Genomic DNA, 21,738 nt, shown 5'->3' with positions numbered 1-21,738 from the left:
ATAACCAAGTGTTAGTGTTGTTATACATTTTTACTGTATTGACACAAGGAAGTAAGTAGATAAAACATAAAAAACATAGAATTAAATCATGCCAGACCACTGATGTTGCCGGAATAGAGAAGTTCAACCTGTAATATTTTATTTCTCATAAAATATACTTGCTGTGCTTTGAAGGTGAAACAACTCTATTGGCCTATTCTAACAGTATAAAAATACCTTGTATCATTTCAGTTCCCTCAGTGCAGAGGACAAATCACAAGATCTATCTTATGGACGAACCACATCATCTTCTTCTATTAGAAAAAGTAGTAAAGAAAGAGCAAGGTATGACCTTTGGTTTAATTAACAATCATTGCACTGTGATTGTACAAACAGTCACAGTTTCAGGGTAACTGCACCTGTATCCCTCTAACCGTGGCAGCGCCCAGTCAGGTTTCAGGTTTCCAGCCATCACCTATCCCACTTGCCTCTGACAGGGTATTTTAAGGTTGCAGTGCTCCCTGCCTTACACTGTGATATCCCCAGCAAGTCAGTCTGCCTATTGGCCAGCAGCACTTGTGCTTTGATTTCTCTCTGAGGGCTATGAACAGTGTATTTCTAGCAATTACAAGTTACCACAAAACTCTTTCTAAGAAAGCACATTTATTCGTAAGGTAAAAGCCTTACAGAGAAAATGTAATGAAAACAATAAACAGATTAAAACCCTCTAAATGTGCAAGGAATCACCCATTAGTCTTATGGGGTCCTAGTAGGCCAAAGTCTTTCCAATCGTTCTGCAAGGGTTGGGGCCTCCCGTCCATTTGCTGATTCAGGAAAAAGCCCCTGAGTCAGTTTAAACCCAGCTTTTTTATATCAAAAGCCCTTTGTCTGTTGATCTCTGGAAATCCCAATTTGAACCAGTAGATGCAAGCCTCCCCAGGGGATGGTACCTCTCTGGAGGTGTTTACAACCTGAGTGATTCACCTGAATTACCTCGCCCCCCACACACTGTTCTTTGTTCCTGGACACAACTCTCCCCACCCCACAGAGTTGCATACAATCCTTGGCCCACACTGATACATAAACCATTCATAAACCTAATACAATCTGCTTCCCCAAAGAATCAGCATGTGGTTGCAATATCCGTCATGCAGGCATCTAAATTCAGACAAGGCTTACATACTGACTGACTTTTAAACAAAACTAATTTTAATGGAATGGAAAAAAATCTCTAAATATATAGGAATGTTTTAAGATAATTTGTCTATTGAAAAATAGAATTTCAGTTGAAATGGGTGATGGACAGTTTCCTAGGAAAATAAAAATGATTAAACGTAATTTTAAATTTTTGTCTTCAATTATTTTTTTAACCCCATAATTACAGAAATATCTATCTATCTGTCTGTCTAGCTGAGAGACAAGATGAGTGAGATAATGCCTTTTATTGGGCCAACTTCTGTTTGTGAAAGAGAGAGGCACTTTCAGATTAATCAGAGCTCTTCTTGCATATATCTGAAAAAGAGCTTGGTGTAATCTTGAAAGCTTGTCTCTCTCTCCAATAGAAGTTGGTCCAATAAAAGAGATTACCTCACTCACCTTGTCTCACTAATATCCTGGGACCACCCCGGCTACAACACTGCATATCTATCTATCTATCTATCTGTCTATCTATCTATCTATCTATCTATCTATCCTCCAATACCATTGTATCTGAACACCTTATAATCTTTAATGTATTTATCCGCACAACACCCTGGTAGGTAGGGAAGTGCTATTATGCCAGATAGGGGATTGAGGTACAGAGAGACTAAGGGTAACATTTTAAAAAATTACTTAGGTACTTAGGATCCAAGACCCACTGACCTTCAGTTGTTCCTAAATTACTTTTGAAAATGGGACTTGGGATGCAATTTTTAAAAAGCACTCAAGTGTCTTAGGAGTCTAAGTGACTTGCCAAAGGACACACAAGAAATCTGTGGCAGAGACTCTCCTTTTCTTTATTTTTTACATAAATCCCATCCCTGCTGGGGTTAGGGCCCAGTCAATTCCCGGTGGAGTTGCAAGGCTGGTGTGGGAAGGGACTCTGTCCTCTGTGCTCCACTGCTATTACCTATATTGCTTTGAACACACAGCTCTGATAAATGAAAAGTGTAGCACAGACTCTGTGTCAGCCAAGAGAAGCAACTGCTTACTGACCCTCTCCCCTCTTTGACTTTGAATGCTGCCTCCCCTCCCTGGTGAAAGGTAGAGGTTTATACAATGCTGACCAGGAACAGAGCTATCCCTTCTGGTTCCTCTTTGCTGTGAGGAAGGAGAGAGAGGAACCATAGTCCCAACTCAGGGGTTAGAAGCTTCAATTTGTCATCTGAAGCTCGCTACTTCCCAGAGACCAGGAAGATGCACCTGCATCCTGCTTGCCTGCTAAGGTTGAGATACCTCATGGATATGTGGGAGGTGCCTTGTCTGTGCACATGCAGTTCAAAATAGCTGAGGCACCTTTGTACAGATGACTTCCTGCAGCACTGCATGGATTGTGGGAACAGAGAGAAATAGATGTTGGTAGGGGATACATGGAATGAGAAGACATTGGAAAGGGGTAGAGGTTATGGAGGAATATTTCCAGTTTTTTTCTTGGGGATCATTCACAAATCATGGCACCCCTACATTCTATATAAGAATTTTATTTCTAGAGATGGTGATGCTTATTGTTGCCTATGTGCTGCTTTGTGTGTGTATGTAAATTGAAATTTACTGTAAGAAAGTAAAGAGGATTTGGGAAACTACTTTGTAATTTCAGTAGTGCAGTGGTGTCTCCTGTTGAGGAAAAACAAGAATCTTCTGGACGATCTCCCTCTTCGCTCAGCAAAAGCAGTACTAGAGAGAAAGGCTCAAGGTATTATAATTTGGATAAAGTATTTTTATTTTAATTTAGAGTTAAAATGCAAACTATTGACAGATAGTAAGTATTGACTATTGAAAGCTAAGGACCTGATTCTCAGGTCTGGCTGAGCTCTGCTTGGTGCAGAACCCAAGGTAGGGCTCAAAGATGACTGTACCTCCATGAGGAAGAAAAATCTATTAGTATACAGCTCTTAAATCTAGCAGACAAAGATATAACAAGATCCAAGGACTGGGAGCTGAAGCTAGACAAATCCAGACTAAAAATAAGGCAGACATTTTTAACAGTGGGAGTAATTAACCATTGGGACAGCTTAATTAGAGAGGTGGTGAATTTTCTAGCACTTGAATGATTGTGTTTCTAAAAGATATGCTCTATCTCACCCAGACGTTATGGGCTTGATGCAGGAACTACTGAGTGAAAATGTATGGTCTCTGCTGTACAAAAGGTCAGACTAGATTATCAGAATGGTCCATTCTGGCCTTAAAATTTATGAGGAGGGCTACCAGTTAATACCATAATTCTTAATAAGGCAAAAGAAAAGTATTCAAAGCTTTCTGGAGACAGGAGTTCTTGAATAAGGCTACTGGTACACGGCCGATTATTATGTACAGTGCATTCTCTCCCAAGAATATAGAAATTTGATAATTTTCACAACTTTATTAATAATTCTAAAAGTATAAAATAATGAGGGTCTGTCCTGAGTCCATATTGTCTTGTGTTTTTTTTATTGTTTCTGCTTTTTCTACAAAAGTCCCTGGGGTAGTGGGAATTTAAAAAGTAAGCCAGAATTGCTCACTTGCTGGAGTTATTAGAGATAGGGAAAATTAGTATGTTTGGCTGGATTTCAGAGTTTTTTGCTTCTGATTAAGTTGAATTATGAGTAACTAGCCTTTGAGATGGAAGTTCAAGTTATGCATCTCTCAGATCTCGAACTCTTTGAAGAAAGGCTTGATGGTTACAAGATGTGGGGTCTGTTGTATTTTTGTAAGTAAAGAAAGTGTTCTACAATATCTAGTAGTGCCTTTTGAAACTATATGTATGAAGTATGGAATTTTGTAATCTGGAATTTTGTACAGTTGACATGTCAGGTTATTTTTTGTCCTCTTGATGATTTAGCAGGCTTCTGACAGGCAGTTTTGTCTAAAAGTTCTCATACTGCCTGTAAAGGTGTTAAATGTGTGTTCATGACACTTTTGGAAATATGTTTGGATGACATATCCAGTAACATATCGATTTTTATAGTTGCCACATAGAAAAGTATATAAATTTCAGAAGTTTATCTGCTCTAAACTAATGTTTAGTTTACATTTTTACTAGAATATTGTGATTGCCATTCATGATCATATGCATTTCTCAAATCATAAGCTCCAGTGAAGAATGCAAATGTGCAGTGAATAATCAATAAATACATAGACTTTTTATGAAATCTTAATACCACATCATATAGTAGTTGAAGTTTGTAGCAGCTTGCTTTGTATTACCTGCTCAACCATTTTGTTGATTCCCTGTTCGTTTGAAGTCACAGACTTCTTTCAAGTGAAAACTTTACAGGACTCATAGGAGTTGTTTTGTTTTTTAAACTACCAACATTGCATGGAACCAAATTCTGTTTAGTTACAAAAATGCTTCAAAAATGTGTTTACACCTATGTTATAGACAGGGCCAGCCTTAGGAAAAATGGCAGCCTGGGCAAACTTGTATTTTGGTTCCCCCCCCCAATCACTCCTGGCCCCTATGGTCTCCTTGGGCTTTCCCCCGTCCCCATCACCTCTGGGCCCCGCTGCCTCCCCCAGTGTTTAATTTGTATTGAAAGAGATCCCAGAGGCTAGAGCTCAGCCCTGGCACAGCGCTGGCAGGGCAGCCTGATACTGGCAGGTGCTGGCCGGGCACCCATCTTTGAACGCAGTGCCACCACCTGCATCAGCACAGAAGTAAGGGTAGCATGGTATATGGTGTATTGCCACCTTTCTGCCCAGCTGTTGTTGCTTGTGGTGGCTGATGCTCAGCATGTGGCTCAAGACGGGCTTCGCGCTGTCACATGGGGGCTGCATCTTGCCAGAGCCTATGGCCCTCCTGGCTCACCCAGGGCGCCATTTCAGATTTGACGTGGAGGGTGGGGAAAGGAAAGTTTAACCATGATTCCAGGGACTACTTAGGCACCTGAAAACTCTAAGGTTTTTGCAGATAATAACTTAGGAATTAGCTGACAGGAGCACCGTATCTAATTGTTATATAAAGAAATTAAAAATATACAAACTCCAATTAAAGTCACATTTAAAATGTATATGTAAATTTAGAACAATCAGGAGATAATACAGCAAGATATTCCCAATCCCAGGCCTTGAGGTATCAGTTCTAGAGCTTTAACACAGATATCAGAAACACATGTTTGATACTTTATACACTATCTTTATTAGAGATACATAAAAATAAATAAAATCTGCTTAAAATCTGTGTTACTGCCATTATCTACTCTATTTTAGTCAATTGTTTTTCACTAAAAACCTTATTTTAACATATGTGATTAAGGTTTTTTCCCCTCTTTTACTAAGAAAGAGAATTTATTTTTCTAACTGTTTTGGCATTTATGTTTACCGATCACAATCATGTACGTGACTCACTAACATTTGACTCCATCATTGCTATTGGTATCATAGTTGAAACTGCATTTATTTTCATGCTAATTTTAAGTTATTTTACAGATATAACTAAAAATACAATCTGAAAATAAACAACCTTCATCTGCCCAGTGTCTAAAGTTATGTATTTAGCTAATGTTTTTTAAACTGGCACTGCTAAGCTTAGTCCAAGCTGAAGTTACATTCTAGAAGGATACTATTATTTGGTTGTACCACTTTAAATAATGAGTGACAAAGCCCAATAAGATAATAAAAGTAATAATGATAATTACTCCAGCCAGGACAGGTTGAGCATTTGAGAACTCAGTACTCAAAGAATTAAATGTAAGCATAAGAGAGAAATAAAATTATGAAATGCACAAACCAGTCAAAAAACTAAAATAACAGCACTTTGAAATAATAAAATTACAGAGAACATATGTGCATTGCAGGAAGTACCAGCAAGTAACAACAACATAAGTATGTGTTGGGGGGTGAATGTGAAAGAGACAGCATGTCTGAGCTGGGGGACTGTGAGCTCGGGGACTGTGTGAGCGACTGCGCGCTGCCCCTTTAAGAGAGTGGCACTCACCAGCCTGAAGGAAAGCTCCTTCAGCCACTGCAGCAGCTGCCAGCAGCTCTGTCCCTCTGTTGGTGAGCCCTGTCCTCACACACACATCCCGCTCTGCGGAAATGGGGTACATGGGGGGGGGCAGCACTCTTCCCCCCCTAGAGCAAACAGGAAGCTCCCAGGAGCAGTTGGCCAAGGGTAGCTCCAAGGCAGGGGGCAGAGACGCAGGGCTGCAGATGCCAGCAGGAGGCGGGGCACCCTGCTCCGGAGGCACCTCGTTTATAACAGCGCCCTGGGCTTTCGCCCAGTTCGCCCCTACTGAAGGCCAGCCTTGGTTATAGAAACCTCTTATTATTATGTGCCTATATTCAGATTGGTAGTGCTTACCACTGCAGATCCAGTAGTACAAACAGTCCTTATAGGGAGAGGTATGCTGGTGTCATTGTAGCTGTCTGGTCAGGGGTTATGTGAGCACAGACATGCAGACAATGCCTCTTGGTACCTAAGCCCCTCCTCAGAACACCTTCCGCAACTAGTGTTCACAGGTCCTGTAAAATGGCCTCTTTGTGGATTTGGAGGCATTCAGAATCAGACAAGAAAACTTCCCAGGCTCCTCCCCCCGAAATTGGGTTTCCGGCTGTGTCCCTACACAGAGCCATGCAGCTGGAATTTGGCTCAGAGAGATTACCTCATTCTAAATAAACATCCTTTATTTTCTATTTAAGAAAAGGGAAAGGAAAAAAAGAAGAAGATAAACCAAAAGAAGAAGAAGAGTTGCAAACAATGCCTAAAGTCCAGCAGGAAGTAATTCTTGAAAAGTTACTGTGGCTGCCACCATTTGACTCCATTTTACTGGATTACATTGTTGATGCTTCCAAAATAATCCTACCATTAGCTACTACGAAAGAACAGGTTGTAGCACTTGCACTGTGAGTACTGTATTGTGTCTGAAACAAAATACAAATAAGTAGAGTTGAGTGGGAAACACTTTTTCCACCCCAGGAAAATGTTTGAGAATTTGAAAGTTTTCCCATCTCAAATTGGGACAAAATGTCAACTAATTTTTGTGAACCAGCAATCTGAAAAAAAAAATTCAGTTTGGGTCAATTGAGATGTTTAGTGTCAGTGATTTCAAGATGTTTCTTTTAGATTTTGCCCTTTTTTATTTTAATCTTTTTTTACTATAATTAGCTTAAATTTCTGGATATAATGTTGTATCAAGCCAAAGAAATTGAATTTTTCATTTTGAAAATGTCAAAATGAGGTTCCACCAGGGTCTTACCCCTCTGTACAGCCCCCATGACCCAAAGTGGTTCAGGGGAGCCCCCACACAGCCTGGGAAAACTGGGACCCAGGTGATGCTTGCCCTCCCCCACCAGGTGGCCTGGGTATGTCTACACTTAGGCCTGGTCCACACTAAAAAGTTAAGTTGACCCAACTATGTCTCTCAGTGATGTGAAAAATCCACACCCCTGAGCAACGTAGTTAAGCCATCCCAACCCCATTGTGTAGACAGCACTAGGTGAACAGAAGAATTCTTCCATCATCTCAGCTGCTGCCTCTTGGGGAGTTGGATTACCTGTGGCGATGGGAGAACCTTTCCCATCGACACAGGTAGTGTCTACACAGAAGCAGTATAGCAGCACAGCTGCAGCACTGCGGCTGTGATTCTGTAACCAATTAAGTGTAGATATACCCTCAGGCAGTAAGGACTCTGACCAGACATGGGGAATTTGGGCTGTACCCAACTGAAGGCTGGAGGGAAGACTTTTGTGTTTAGTTTTGAACTTTAAGTTAAGAAATCTGACCTAAAGATGGCTGTTGTGAATGGACTGGAAAAATCCTGTGTGGAGTTTGTTGGGTGGTCCAAAAAAGGAAACTAAGATGAAGGGCTGCATGCAGGGCTGCCCTTAGACCCCCAGAGGGTGCTGTGAGGTAGCCGCACATCTACACTGACGTTTGCCACCATCACATAGGGCATTGCCATAATAAACATGATGATGTTTATGATACTGTTATTAATAATAGTACCAGTACATCACATTGCATTGTGTGTTACAGGATATCAATATCAGTGTGTGGCTCAATAGTTACATTGATTGCACTGTTGTGTTTGACTAATATTAACCATTCCAGGCTATAATCACGGCCACACTAGGTTGAATCCTCACCTCTAAACAGTCTGCTTACTTTCATCTTCTTCCCAGCTTACCTGTTAGTATTTTACCAGTTCCCTGGATGGTTTCTGAGGCCAGCTATCTTGGTACCAGACCCTCCTTAGTCTTGCAAACTTGTTCATTTAGTTACTCCTCCCTTTTAATGATGTGATCTACAGTGGTCTGAGAAATGATTCTCCAGATGATTACGAAGTTTGACAAGATATGTATTCATCTCTGTTTATTCAGCTATGTATACATCAGGCTCCAGCCTGAGCCCAAACGTCTACACCGCAGTTTTAGAGTCCTATAGCCCAAGCCCCGCAAGTCGGAGTCAGCTGAGTTGGGTGTTTAATTGCAATGTAGATATATCCTATGTCTGATTCTTCCTTGTTGCAGTGTTCAGGAATTCTTCTGGAGAGGCAACAGACAATTGAAGACCTCCCCTTTGAGGGATGTGCTTGTTTTAGTCTAAGACAGATGAAGCTTTGCATACTCTGAAGGATGCAAAAGTGGTTCTGAAGCCCTTGAGCCTTTGTACTCCAGGGATGAAGAGGACAAACTACCATCCTCAGTCCAGCCTAGACAGCAGTATTACCCCTTCCATCAGGTTGACAAATCTAAGAGGAGCAAAGGTCACAGAGGAGAAAGCTGATGGCTTCTCCTTCCTTGGTCTCTTCATCTACACATCCTCAGGCCTCAGAGCAGCCAATTTGACACATATGTCAAGGATAGCATATTACTCCACCTGGATCTCACTTGCTCTTTCCTGCCTTTCCGGGATAGGTTATCCCATTTCTCACATGCCTGGCAGTCCATCACCTCAGACAAATGTGTGCTAAGCATGGTGGAATTGGGATATACCCTGCATTTCCTTTCTATCTCTTTCTCCCATGCCCCTACCAGGGAACCCTCTCACAGGTCTGTACTAAGACAACAAGTGCAGACCCTATGGTCTTTGAGAGCCATAGAGGAGGTTCCCTTTCTGCATCAAGGCAGTGGGGATTATTCTCATTATATTCTAATACCCAAGGCCAAAGGGGGTCTCAGACCCATCCTAGACTTTTGGAAGCTGACCAAATACATCAAGAAGATAATATTCTGGATGGTGTCCGTGGCTATGATTATTGCCCCCTTAGATCCAGAGACTGATATGATGTCTTTAACTTACAGGATGCCTGCTTCCATGTGGCGATCCATCCTGGCCACAGGAAATTTCTGAGGTTCATGATAGGAGATTATCATTATCAATTCACTGCCCTGCCATTCAAACCTTCATTGTCACAGAGGGGTTTTACCAAGTCCAGAATGTTCAGTGGCGGTCCAGAATGTTCTCCTTAATAGCAGAAAACCTTCCCACAAAAGCTACTTACCTGAGCAGTTGGAAGCATTTTGTCATCTGAACAGCCTCCCACAATGTATTCCCAATTCAGACTAAAATTCAAACAATTCTGGACTGCCTTTTGCACCTTAAGGAGTCAGGTCTATCCCACAGCTCCATTAGAGTGCATCTGCCATCTCAGCATTTCACCCTTGCATAAAGGGTAAGGCCATTTTCTTGGAAGGTCTAGATAAATTGTTTCCACCCATTTGGAACTTTCTTGGGATTTGAATCTGGTGTGGTGTGCATTTTGGACCCTCCTTTTGAACTTTAAGCATTGTGCTTGCTTCTACACCAATCACCGAAAGTAGCCTTCTTAGTGGCCATCACCTTCGGAAGGAGGAGGAGAGGACAAAATGCATAGGTCACTGATCTGCCATACAGTTTTCTACAAGGACAAGGTTCAGTTTAGACCACACCCTAAGTTTCTCTTAAAGGTGGCATCTGATTTCTGATTTCCACTTGAATCAGTCTATCTTCCTGCCAGTTTTCTTCCCAAAGCCACATATTCAGAAGGACGAGAGAAGGCTCCACACCTTCAGTTTTCACTGAGCATTTTCTTTTTACCTAAATAAGACAAAGCCCTTTCAAATTTTTTCACAGCTCTTTGTTTCTTATGCAGAGCATATGAGAGGACAACCAATCACAACTCAGAAACTCTTGAAATACAACACATTGTTATGCAGCTGGTGATCTGCTGCCAAAGGGATAATGCCTCCTGACAAGCGCCCAGCACACTCGACTAGAGCATGTTCAATCTCAGTAGCGTTTGTGGCACATGGCCCCATTATGGACACCTGCAGGGCAGCAGCATGGTCTTCCATTCACACATTCACCAGACATTATGGACTGTCTGCTATATTAAAGATGCAAATGTAGGTAAAGCAGTCCTACCAATGAGACTCTGAGCCCCATCACCTGGGATGACAGCTTGGAAGTCACATACAGGGTAATGGACACAGAACAACAAGAAGAAAAAATAGTTACTCAGCTTCTTGTCAATGTAGTTCTTTGAGATGTGTTGCACATGGCCATTATGTGATCCACCCTCCTTTCCCAACACATCAGAGTCTCCCATCAGCTTCCAGTGGGTCAGCTCCACTCTTTATACCCTCTCTTTGGAGCATGAGGAGCTCACCTAGGGGTGGGGCCCCCCGTATGTGTACTGCCAGGGAAGATTCTCTGGCACTAGTGTACCAGATGCACACACATTTACCGTGCAATGGACATATACAACACATCTCAAAGAACAGCAGTTACGCAAAGATGAGTAACTGGTTTTCTCATCCTTCTCCTCACTTTTTCCCTTTGAGGAGTCTACTATTACAGCTGGTGCAAGAAATGTTCAGATTTTGTGTTCATCAAAGGTACCAGGTCCTTGCACCCTCTACCTGCTCATAAACACCCTCCAGCCACTGTCTGGCACTTAGCAAAACTTTGGTTGCATGGAGTCACTTTAAAGCAAGATGCATCATTATGATATCAGAGTAACCTTTCTATGGTTATGATAGAGAGAATTCCATTCTGAACTTTTATTCTTAGGTGCCTGTAAGTTTAGCAAAAATACCTTTACCTGAAATTTCTCATGATTGGTTTCATCCCAGAAGCGAATGTTTGTGGAAAAATTTATTAAAATCTGTTCAGTTATTTTTGAAATAACTGGATATGAAGGGGGCAAGGGTAAGAGAAGGGAAGCATTTTTCTGTTGTAAATATAACTTATTTTTTTAATTTTGTGCTTGGAAACTCAAAAAAAGATTCAATTTTTTCTTGTCAAAAATTTCTGTTTCTATGTGTAAAATGTTGTAGTCCACAGCTTATTGCATTTTTGTTTATATCACACTTGAATAGTCACGAGCAACCAATGAAATTGCAGAATTTTTTTAGCATGGAAAGAGTACTCCATAAAAAATTGTAAAGCCACTATCCTATCCTATGTACTACCTTTAAATTCTTCCTTAAAACTCACCTCTGCTGTGCCTTCAATGTACCATTGAATTTCATAGGACTTAAGGACATGCCTAAAGTAATACGTGTATTTAAGTGCTTTGATGAACAAGGATGGACTTGCTGAATCAGAGTTTAATGCCTTGGTATGTGCACTATCACATTAATTGCATAGGCATTTTTGACCTTGGGTTTCCTTGGTTTGGTCATTAATTTTTATACATAAATTATAAAATACAAATCAATGCAATTGCAAATGTTGGCCCTGGTTCAAGAAAGCAGATAAACACATGCATAACTTTAAATTTAATTGGGTTGCTTTCATAAAATCAGTGGTCATTAGCTGTGACCTTATTTTTCTCATTTCATATTCTAATGTCTTTGATATTGTTTACTTAAAACAAATGGTAGTGCTGAGAATTATAGCAAATAGCACAAATGATTCTATTAACTTCAGAGATGAATCCTAGCTTCTGAACTACTTTATCATTAATTTTATGTAATTTTTGCTGGTTCTCTCTTGATAATTGGCATTGTGTTGCTCACCTCCAATGATCTGTATTATCATTTTAATTTATCTAATGGTAAGCATACTTCCAGTACCAGTAACTGAACAATAAAACTAAGTATCAGAGGGGTAGCCGTGTTAGCCTGGATCTGTAAAAGCAGCAAAGAGTCCTGTGGCACCTTATAGACTATAAAACTAAAGCGTAGATAACAAAGGTAATACACTTGTATATGTCATACAGGTATTGTTTGTATTTGTACAGCTTTGTCATTATACCATTAAGCATCATAAGTATGAGAGAAATGACAGATTTAATTGATTTTGGTGTACCTTAAAACAGGTTTGTTGCAGATAAGATGGGTGGCCCAATTGAAAGAGACAAATTACATGAATTCAGCTGGGAACTTCATATAAGTGAAATTGAATTTGAACTGAAATGCAATGTCGTACCTATTGGGAAAATCAAGAAAGGGACTTTCTACCACAGGGCTTTGCTTTTCAAGGTATATTAGCATTTACTTTACTGATCTAAATATACTGATGGAATTACAATTCTTTATTTTTGTTAAAGGGATAGAACAAACTACAGTACATTAGCTTCAATAAATCCTTGTAATGTTATATTGCTGTTTATTTGTGTATATATTTAAGTCATTTTCCATTTGGCAAATATATGATTTCCTTTTGAATGAAAGCCAGTATAGCTTCTTTCTGAAAACATCCTTGTTGTTATAAGCATCATTGAACGTGTCTGAAGTGATGTCAGCAGAATGCTTGATATAAGGCAAAAAGCCAAAATGTTTGATTGTGACTCAAAATATGTTCCCTTTTCTGTAAACTGTAAAGCACTAAATTATGCAGTGCTCATTATTTTTCATGCTGCAAATGTAAAATTGTTGCAACAATAGCTTCTACATGGTGCTCATGTGTAATACATTATGATAGGACATAGGCTCTTTCCTTACACAGTCACAGAACACTTGACAATGTCATGTGCTGTTGGGCAAATATTCATTTTTCCAGTATGAGCTAAGTGAGTGTGCACATAAATAATTCCTACATTAACTGTAATAAAATAGCTAATTGAACAGATAAATTGTCCTGTGGAAAGTACCCTGTCATTAAAGAGCAGTATCATTTATATTTAATACTTGATGTTGTATCTTACAGTGTAGAAAAGTTTAGGCTCAAATTCTGATACCAGTGAATAGCTCACAAGTTTGACATTTCCTTGGGGGAACACTAGGCTGGAGTAGCCTCAGTATCCCCCTGCAATTGCCTCCTTCTGTTACTACTACCATCCCTCCCATTGGGGGAATGGCTAGTGGAATCAAACAGCACCCCCAACAAACCTCCACCGCACAGCCACATCATGGGTAGGTCTACACTGCCACTGGGAGTGTGCCTCCCAGCCGAGGAGACAGATATGTGCTAGCTTGAAGCGACCTAGAGTGCTAAAAATAGCACTGTAGACATTGTGGAAGAGTTAGTGGCATGGACTAGCCACCCAAGTACAAGCCCACCTGACCCCATGGGTCCGAACTTGGGTGGCTAACCTGTGCTGCCACCCATTCTACAATGTTCACACTGCTATTTTTAGCAATCTAGCTCAAGCACAGCTAGTGTGCATCTGTTTACCAAAGCTAGGAGCACACTCCTAGCTGCACTGTAGATATATCCACAGAATCGGGCTCTGTGGCATTCAGGATATACACCACCTGCGGGTGCCCCCCAAATTTTACTCCTTCCTGCATAGTTAGAAATGGGAACTTGCTCCTATTGCAAAAAGGAATTTCCCAGCTTTCCAGTGGATCCTACAACACGTGCTTTGACACCTGAAATACTTGATATTTTGGACTTCAAAAATTACCTGAAGTAGGTTTCTCATACATAATAATGTGATTTTAAAGGGTTCTAAATTTTATATTTTACATTTTTCTTTTCCCTGTGCAGTCTGTATGTGCATTTATGGTCTCAAGAGAGCCTGGCTTTACTGGATGAGGGATATGAAAAATAGTCCCAGTACAATTTTTTAAAAACTCTGAAACTAGTTCTCAACCTCTTCCACATGGGACCCCCTCTCCCATATAACCAGGAGCTCTCTCATTCAGCAATATGGGAAGGACAGGGTCCCCCCAGGTTGAGAACACCTCTAAACGAGTATTTTTGTTTATATTTTGGCTCTTTTAAAAATATGTAGCATAAACACACTAAATAATGGCACGTTGTAAGGATCGTACTAGTACTTGTTTGATGGGATAATTCATGAGCAACCTCTCAGGTATACTGCATTATATGGTGCATCCCACAGTAGAGCAGCTTCTGCCTCCCTTCTGCTGCACCACATACACATGTGCTAGGCCTCAAGATCAGAGCAACAGCTGGCTAGTGAGGGTGCAGAAAGGAGAAAGAGACTCTCCTTGGGTAGCATTGAGCTCCCTGATCCTTTCTCTCTTTCTCCATCTCCCTCCAAGTTGCAGAGAGAGCATCCCAGGAAGGGAATCCAGAAGTAGTATTTCTGAGGAGGAAAATGGAGGAATGAAGTAGAATAGACTAGAGCAGGCTGAGCTGCTATGTTTTTCGCAGGATTGAGGGAGGAGGAAGTGGAGCAGACAATGAGTTGCTGGTATCCTCACAGGCTGCTAGGCTCCAATCCGTCTTCCTCCCTGCTCCATGTGAAAAATGTTGTGACGCAGCCTCCCCCTTCCTCTCCTGCAAAACCTAAGGCTCTGGGCCAGCCAGGCTCCCTCTTGCTGCTCATTGGAGGAGAGGGTCAGAGAGGAGCAGGGGCCCAGAGCAGCTTGACTGCTGACCCAGGTTCAAGATGCACAGGTCATGAGAATCCTGCTGCCATCTGTAGCAAATTACAAACCTGATTTATTTCATTCACACAACGAGGAAACATCCTTTGGAAGAATTTTTATACTTAAAAAAATTATAATTAGCCTTGGCGGAATTCAATTTTTATTTATAATTTTGACAGATAATATGAATGTTAATTTAGAAGCATTTTTTTTCAATTTTTATCAGTTTAAATTTTCAGAGCTGCATGAATTTTGGACAGGGGATTGTCAGATAATAATTACTTAAAGTAGACATTCTTAAAATTAACTTGTGGTATGAAGCACGGGGGAGGAGGCGGACTGCTCCCAATGGCCTACCTAAATGGCACGCCTACTCCTGCTCCACTTATGCTAGTATAACAACACGTTTTAGACCCATTAAGGTGGGACTCTAAGTTCTCAAGCAGCATTTTTCTTTCTTTGCCTATCTGCATATTTAGATTATTATCAGTGGAAATACTTTTTCATTGGTTTGTGTGTGTGAGGTGATATTGATGTTTGCCGACAATTACGAATAAAAATTCTATCCTCCAAGCCTAATTACAATACGTCGATTATAGTGTAATGTACAACAAAACTCAGGTGTTTCACATTCCAGTCATCTGTCACACATTGCAGTGGCTTGTATCATACACTAGTTGGTCTGAATGTTGAGAGATAAGCTTATGAGTGATGTTGCAATCGCAAACCCATACCAGTTAAACCTTTGTATCAAACATCATCATATGTTCCATGTTGTATGCATATGCAGAGCATACATATATATCTTTATTTGTATAGGTAGATTATCTTAGGGTGTTGTAATTCAAAAACAGCTCCTCCAATATTTTCTAAATTTGTTGAAAAGACTCTGTCTTGGGACCACACGTGCCCCTTTCAATTTGACACCTGGAGGAGTGACTTATAACACAAAATGAGTCAGTTCTTGAAAAGAATTATAACAACTATATATCACTGCTGCTCTTCTAGAATATGATGGAAATCACATTTTAAAAATGCAATTTCCCTCCAGGACCTACAGTGAACATTTACAGTTTGAAGAACCCTGCAGGGAATCCAGAAAAATCTCCATTATCAAGTCTCCTTTAGGAAGGCTCTGCACCTTTCAACTGTTCTCTTGTTTAAGCATTTCTGTGACCCAACGGTGCATTTCACAAACCAAACATATTGTGATACCTTTCAGAAACTAGTGATGACTTTCATTAACTCCCTTTTGTTTTCTTTCATAGGTTATAGCAGACAGAATTGGCATTGGCTGTAGTTTAGTTCGTGGAGAATACGGCAGAGCTTGGAATGAAGTTAAATTAGTTGACGATTCTCCTCAAGGAATAACTGGGCTTCTACTTCCTCCTCAAACGTATATTGTAGAGCTAATGTACCAGCCAGGCTGCTTAATGAAGCAAGGAAGTGCAGAGGCAGATTACTACCTACATATTTAATCCTAGTGTCAGATCTCTTCAAAAAGAAAGTATTTTTAAAGAGATTTCATTAATACATTTGTATGATACATAAAGATTTGTGGGCCCAACTTTCAAACTTTGATGCTGAAATTAAAGCACCTATTCCCACATTAAGTAGTCTAAAGAAGCACTTCAGTTCCTAAATACCCATTTTAGGTGTCTACTCTAAATCCTTGTTTGTGATCCAGAATGTGAATTTAGGCATCTCATTTTAGGTATCTGAGTTTGACATGTTAGACATTTTATTTGATGCTGTATTATAGAATAAAATGTAGAGATCCAGACTGTCAATATTGGTGGGCATAATACTTGACTGTGCATTATCATTTTCTTCCAGTAAATGTGTTTAGAGTATTTAAGAAATAAAGAGTTGGTTCTCTTTTCCTTTGGCTTTCTCATCTTCCATTGATGTTAATGGGAGTACACGAGGTGAGGAGAATACAAAGCTAATGAAATAATTAGACATGGTTAAACCAATTTATAATATCTTTTTTGTTAAAATAAGCAGAGTATTAAGAATTGTCTTAGGCTTTGTCTACACCAGCAGTTTTGTCGGCAAAACTTTTGTCAGTCGGGATGTGAAAAAACACACCCCTGACTGACATAAGTTTCACTGACAAAAGCTATGTCGACAGGAGAGCATCTCCCCCACCCTATGCCCCAACTCTACAGATATGTGGTGTGATTTCATGATGGGCTGTTTGGTAATATTTTCTCTTCTTTGGTTGTAAAGAGAAACAAAATGCAAGTCATTTGAAGTAAAAAATGAAAAATACTTTTCTAGACACGTAGTAAACACATTTGACAAGTAGACACTCAGCAAAACAAATTATGGATAACAGACAACTTTGTACACTGTACTTTGAGAAGATTTCTGTCAAAAATGTCATTTGTGTGCAGTTGTTTTGGAGGCAGATTTTCTGTCACGTGTTTAGTTTTATATGAACTGAATTCTGTTGCTTGAAAACTAAATCACTAGGAAGAAATGCCCTTGGCTAGCAAAAATTGACAACAAACCACGTGCAAGTTCAAAGTTGACTCAATATCAACAGGGTACGTGAAGTTCCATAGAAGCATTCAAGGTGAACTTTACTTTGAGCTTTTCCTTTACAGCGTTTAACTAAATATAACTCTCTAGGTATTTGAAAAAATAAATCATTGCTTTCTCTTGACTATGCAGGCACTCTTCCAGCTAGGTCATCAAACCCAGTCAGTCATGGACTGCCTTGGCTGCCTGGAATCCATGCAATTCACAAATGCAGGTTGAGTGATATAGCCTTTATTCCTAGACTCCATAGATGGTATATGGAATAGAAATGAGATATGAATGGAAAAAATAATCCAAAATTCAGAAGGTGGAGAGTAGTCCACAGTACTTAGTATCTTGGGGGTGTCAGAGACACAAAAGCTACAGGACTCCTCCTTGAGCTTGTGCAGAGTGAAGAAGAGGGCATGGCTAAGGCTATGATTTTTTCACTGAAGTCACGGAATATGTGACTTCCAGCAACCTCCGTGAATTCAGTACTGTTCTCTGGAAGCTGCAGGGTCCCCGTGGCCATGTGTGCTGGGGGCCTCCTGGAGTTCCCAGCCACTGTGTGCAGCGAGAGCACAGCTCCTGGCTGCCACAGGCAGCAGGGCCCCCCCGCAACTCCCGGTGGACATGGGCAGAGGGGGACCCCTGGATCTCCAAGCTGCCGCAGGTGGCAGGGGCCCCCTGCAGCTCTGGGCCACCGCAGATGGTGGGGGCCCCCTGCAGCTCCTGGCTGCCACGGGGGGCAGGGGACCTGGGAGCTCCAAGCTGCCGCAGGCGGCAGGGGTATCCCGAAGCTTCGAGCTGGGGGACCCTGGAGCTCCAAGCCCCCACAGGTGATGGGGGCCCCCAGAGCTTGGAGCGGCCCCCGCAGCTGCCCAACCTCTGCAGGCGGTGTGGGCGCACCCTGCAGCGGGGCTCCCCATTTTGTCACAGATATTTTTTGTGAAAGTCAGGGACAGGTCATGGGCTTCTGTGAATTTTTCTTTATTGCTCGTGACCTGTCCCTGACTTTTACTAAAAGTATCATGACAAAATCATAGCCTTAGCCATGGCTAATGCCTGCACCACTATTGAAATAGAAGACAAAGCTTTTGCTAGAGTCATGTCCCCCTGTGACACCAGTCAAACATTTGGAAGTCAACAAATATCCTGGCCAATCAAAAAGTCGGTACATTTAATAGGAGATATTAACCTCCTTTCCTAAATTAAAGGGCCTATTTTGGCCTCTTGAAAAATTTCTTTTGAGAAGGATGATTTTAACAACTCAAGTAATTAACAAAAATCTATCTCCAGCCCTGATTTTCATCAGAATAAACATTTTACTTTGTAGCAAAGTGGAAATAAATTGAGAGGGGACCATGAGAAAGAAGTGTCGTTCTGGGACATAACACAAAGTCACACATAGAAGCCTTCTATTAATTTTTACTGCAAGGAATTTTGTTTTAGATTTAGACATGAGAAATATATGTTCAATATGGAATACAGCTGCATATGGTGAGAAATTAGACTATACTGATAGGAGCTGGGATGTGATTTCACAACTCTAACTGATTTGAGTAGTCAGAGTAGTACACTGAAGTCAGTGGGGCTGCACATGTGAGTATGGGTTGCAGTGATGCTGTTTGTCTATAAATTGTGAAGTGTTGCTCTATGCTTACAAGTTCTTATGCTGGTGGAAAGGCCCATTAAAGTCAATGGTGTTCTCTGTGGGTAGTTTCAGGTGTGGGATTGTGGCTCAGAGCCAACTCTGGATTAGTTAACGTTGTAATAATGTATTGGCGTGGGAAATGCAGTCTTGGTAGCTGCTCATCACTGGATGATGAACATTTGCACTTTGGGTAGGCTGGCTTTTGGTGGTGAATGTGATGCCTTTTGAAAGGTGATATGGCAATTGAATCCTCTGTTTTTTCCCTAGAGCAGGTGCAGAGAATGTACAATTTACTCCCAGCAGCAGTGCAAACAGGCCCACATGGGCCCACCAATATCTTTCACCCAGATCTGGAGAAACATTCAGGATAACTGAAGTGTGTTTTATCTTTGCATGACCAGGGAACAGCTGCTATACAAATGAAAGAGTTAACACTTTTTAAGTAGTCTCTAATTACACCAGTAATAATACACTATGGCAATGACTGAAGTGTGACAATATGTCACTCTCCCAAGTTGTATATTCACTTGCATCTCTTTATATTGCTGGTTATCGATACACCTAGAGAAATCCCAGGCTTAAGATATTCCAGTTTATTTTATGTTCTTTTCCTTTTATTGCTGTAGTCCAGTGGTTCTTAACCTTTACTGCAGCCTGCACCCCTTTGATTCTCAAAATATGTCCTCGCACCCCGTAAACCTAAAAAATATGTACTCACACTTCTTAAATCTAGATATATTTTTGTTTGTATATTACAGTAATTGTTAAAAAAATTATGTTAATAAATACATAGGTTTGATGAAACAAAGTAGTTATACTTACATGCCTGTGCTTAATTTGTGTTTTCGATGATTTTAAAATATCTGGCATGTCTCGCACCCCCAGAAAGGGCATCTCACACCCCCAGGGGGTGCATGCACCCCAGGTTAAGAACCACTGCTCTAGTCCCTGTTCCCCCAACTCCCAAGAGATCTTTCTGAGTCTCTCTCAGAGCAGTAGCATATTTTTCAACATGAGTGAATTCATATGATCACAGTTCTCCACTCAGTCAGTACAGCGGGCATTCCATACAAACACACATGCACTGTTTGTATTTTTCAGATTTGTGACTCTAGCTCTTTACACTTCCAGGATGTCATCTCTTCTTGCTGTTTTTATTGATACAAATACTCCAGGCATTATCAGCTCCCTCTCTTCCACTTTCTACACCCCTTGGATGGAGGTTAGGGAGCAGCTACAAAGGAAGAGAACTAAGGAATGCATGTCTCACAGAGTAGCTGTGCTCCTAGTGTGGGGGGAAGTGATCAGGAAGCACTGCAGAGGGACTTGTTCTATGCACAATTGCCTGTAACCAACAAAAATTGAAGTAGTTTCTCCCTTCAGGCTCTGTGGCATCTCCAAGCTGTGTTCCCAGAACTCCCTCATCTTGTGAGGTGAATAAGGAGACAACTTAGGGAGATGAACCGAATGGATTTCCCAGCATACTTTGACCCCTCCGATCACAGATTTTTCTGCAGGAAGATTATGCCCTGCTTGAATGAGTGGTGTGTGGTGTTTGAATGGTAACATATGGACTCTTTCAGACTTGGAGGTCGTTCAGGTTGTACCATGTGTTATTGGACCATAAATTTTCCCTAGGATTGCCCCTTAGGTCCTGATTTGACCTACTGGTATAACCTCAGTGTTACTTAACTTGCCCATCTCAACATACCCATGCCTTAGAAGGGTACCTCCAGTAGCCCTGGGTATGAACTTTCTACGATGGGTAGATAAATCTTTACCTTGAAAAGTAAAAGCAAAAAATGTGGTGGATAAATGGTTTCCTGTAGAGGATCTTTGATCTCTCAAAGTCCCTGTGCATTCATACTCACTGTTAGTACATTTCTGAATAAGGGCTTGTCTCTCTAGAACAGGGGTTCTCAAACTTCATTGCACCGTGACCCCCTTCTGACAAAAAAAATTATTACATGACCCCAGGAGAGGGAACAGAAGCCTGAGCCCGCCCAAGCCCCGCTGCCCTTGTGGGGGAACCAAAGGCACTGGGGCCAAAGCTGAAGCCCAAGGGCTTCAGCCCCCAGTGGCGAGAGGGGTGGGAGAGGCTGTAACCTAAGCCCTGCCACCCAAGGCTGAAGGCTTCAGTTTTGACCCCAGGCAGTAGGGCTTGGGCTTCAGCCCTGGGCCCCAGCAAGTCTAAGCCAGCCCTGGAGACCCCATTAAAATGGAGTTGCGACCCACTTTGGGGTCCCGACCCACATTTTGAGAACTGCTGCTCTATAGAACATGTTATTGTGTTTGACACCATTGCAATGAGTTAAGTTGGCTGACACCGTCCTGACTGGACAACATAGACCAGGGCAAATCACATTCAGCATTATATCAGCTAACTTGACTCTTCACAACTGTGTTCAGATATGATGATATTTTCTAGTGGAGCCAAGCCCTCTGGGGAAGAAGGCAGAATGTAAAGGATGAAAAAGCCATTGGGTCATATCAGCACAGAACTGTCCAAATTCATTCTTGATGTGACCCCACTGAAATCAGTTATGCCAGGGAAGAATTCAACTCAATATGTACTTTTTTACCATTTACTAACTTTAGATATGGGCTTGGGAAGAAGGGAGGTTGGGGGACTTTTGTCCCATTTGGTGAAAAGTATACAGCACTAAGGAGTGTGAAACCTGCAGTGTCTGATG

The 21,738-nt window shown here is 41.2% G+C and overlaps 1 protein-coding gene across 5 annotated transcripts in view; it reads left to right on the top strand.

Moving 5' to 3' along the window:
- The window catches only part of ARMC3 (armadillo repeat containing 3), an 89,549-nt gene extending 69,772 nt beyond the window's left edge, over positions 1-19,777 (top strand). For 3 of the 5 annotated variants that reach the window (XM_039525849.1, XM_039525845.1, XM_039525848.1), the window contains 6 exons: positions 232-324; positions 2,777-2,872; positions 6,796-6,999; positions 12,402-12,564; positions 16,134-17,626; positions 19,318-19,777. In XM_039525849.1, coding sequence (XP_039381783.1) covers positions 232-324; positions 2,777-2,872; positions 6,796-6,999; positions 12,402-12,564; positions 16,134-16,343 — 766 coding nt within the window. In that variant the 3' untranslated portion in view covers positions 16,344-17,626; positions 19,318-19,777. The remainder of the gene's footprint in view (positions 1-231; positions 325-2,776; positions 2,873-6,795; positions 7,000-12,401; positions 12,565-16,133; positions 17,627-19,317) is intronic. The other 2 variants (XM_039525850.1, XM_039525846.1) reach the window with 2 other exon arrangements.
- Positions 19,778-21,738: the final 1,961 nt, after the last annotated feature.

The sequence above is a fragment of the Mauremys reevesii genome, linkage group 2 (assembly GCF_016161935.1).
Source record: "Mauremys reevesii isolate NIE-2019 linkage group 2, ASM1616193v1, whole genome shotgun sequence".
NCBI classification, from domain to species: domain Eukaryota; kingdom Metazoa; phylum Chordata; order Testudines; family Geoemydidae; genus Mauremys; species Mauremys reevesii.
This window is presented reverse-complemented; position numbering and strand designations above follow the sequence as displayed.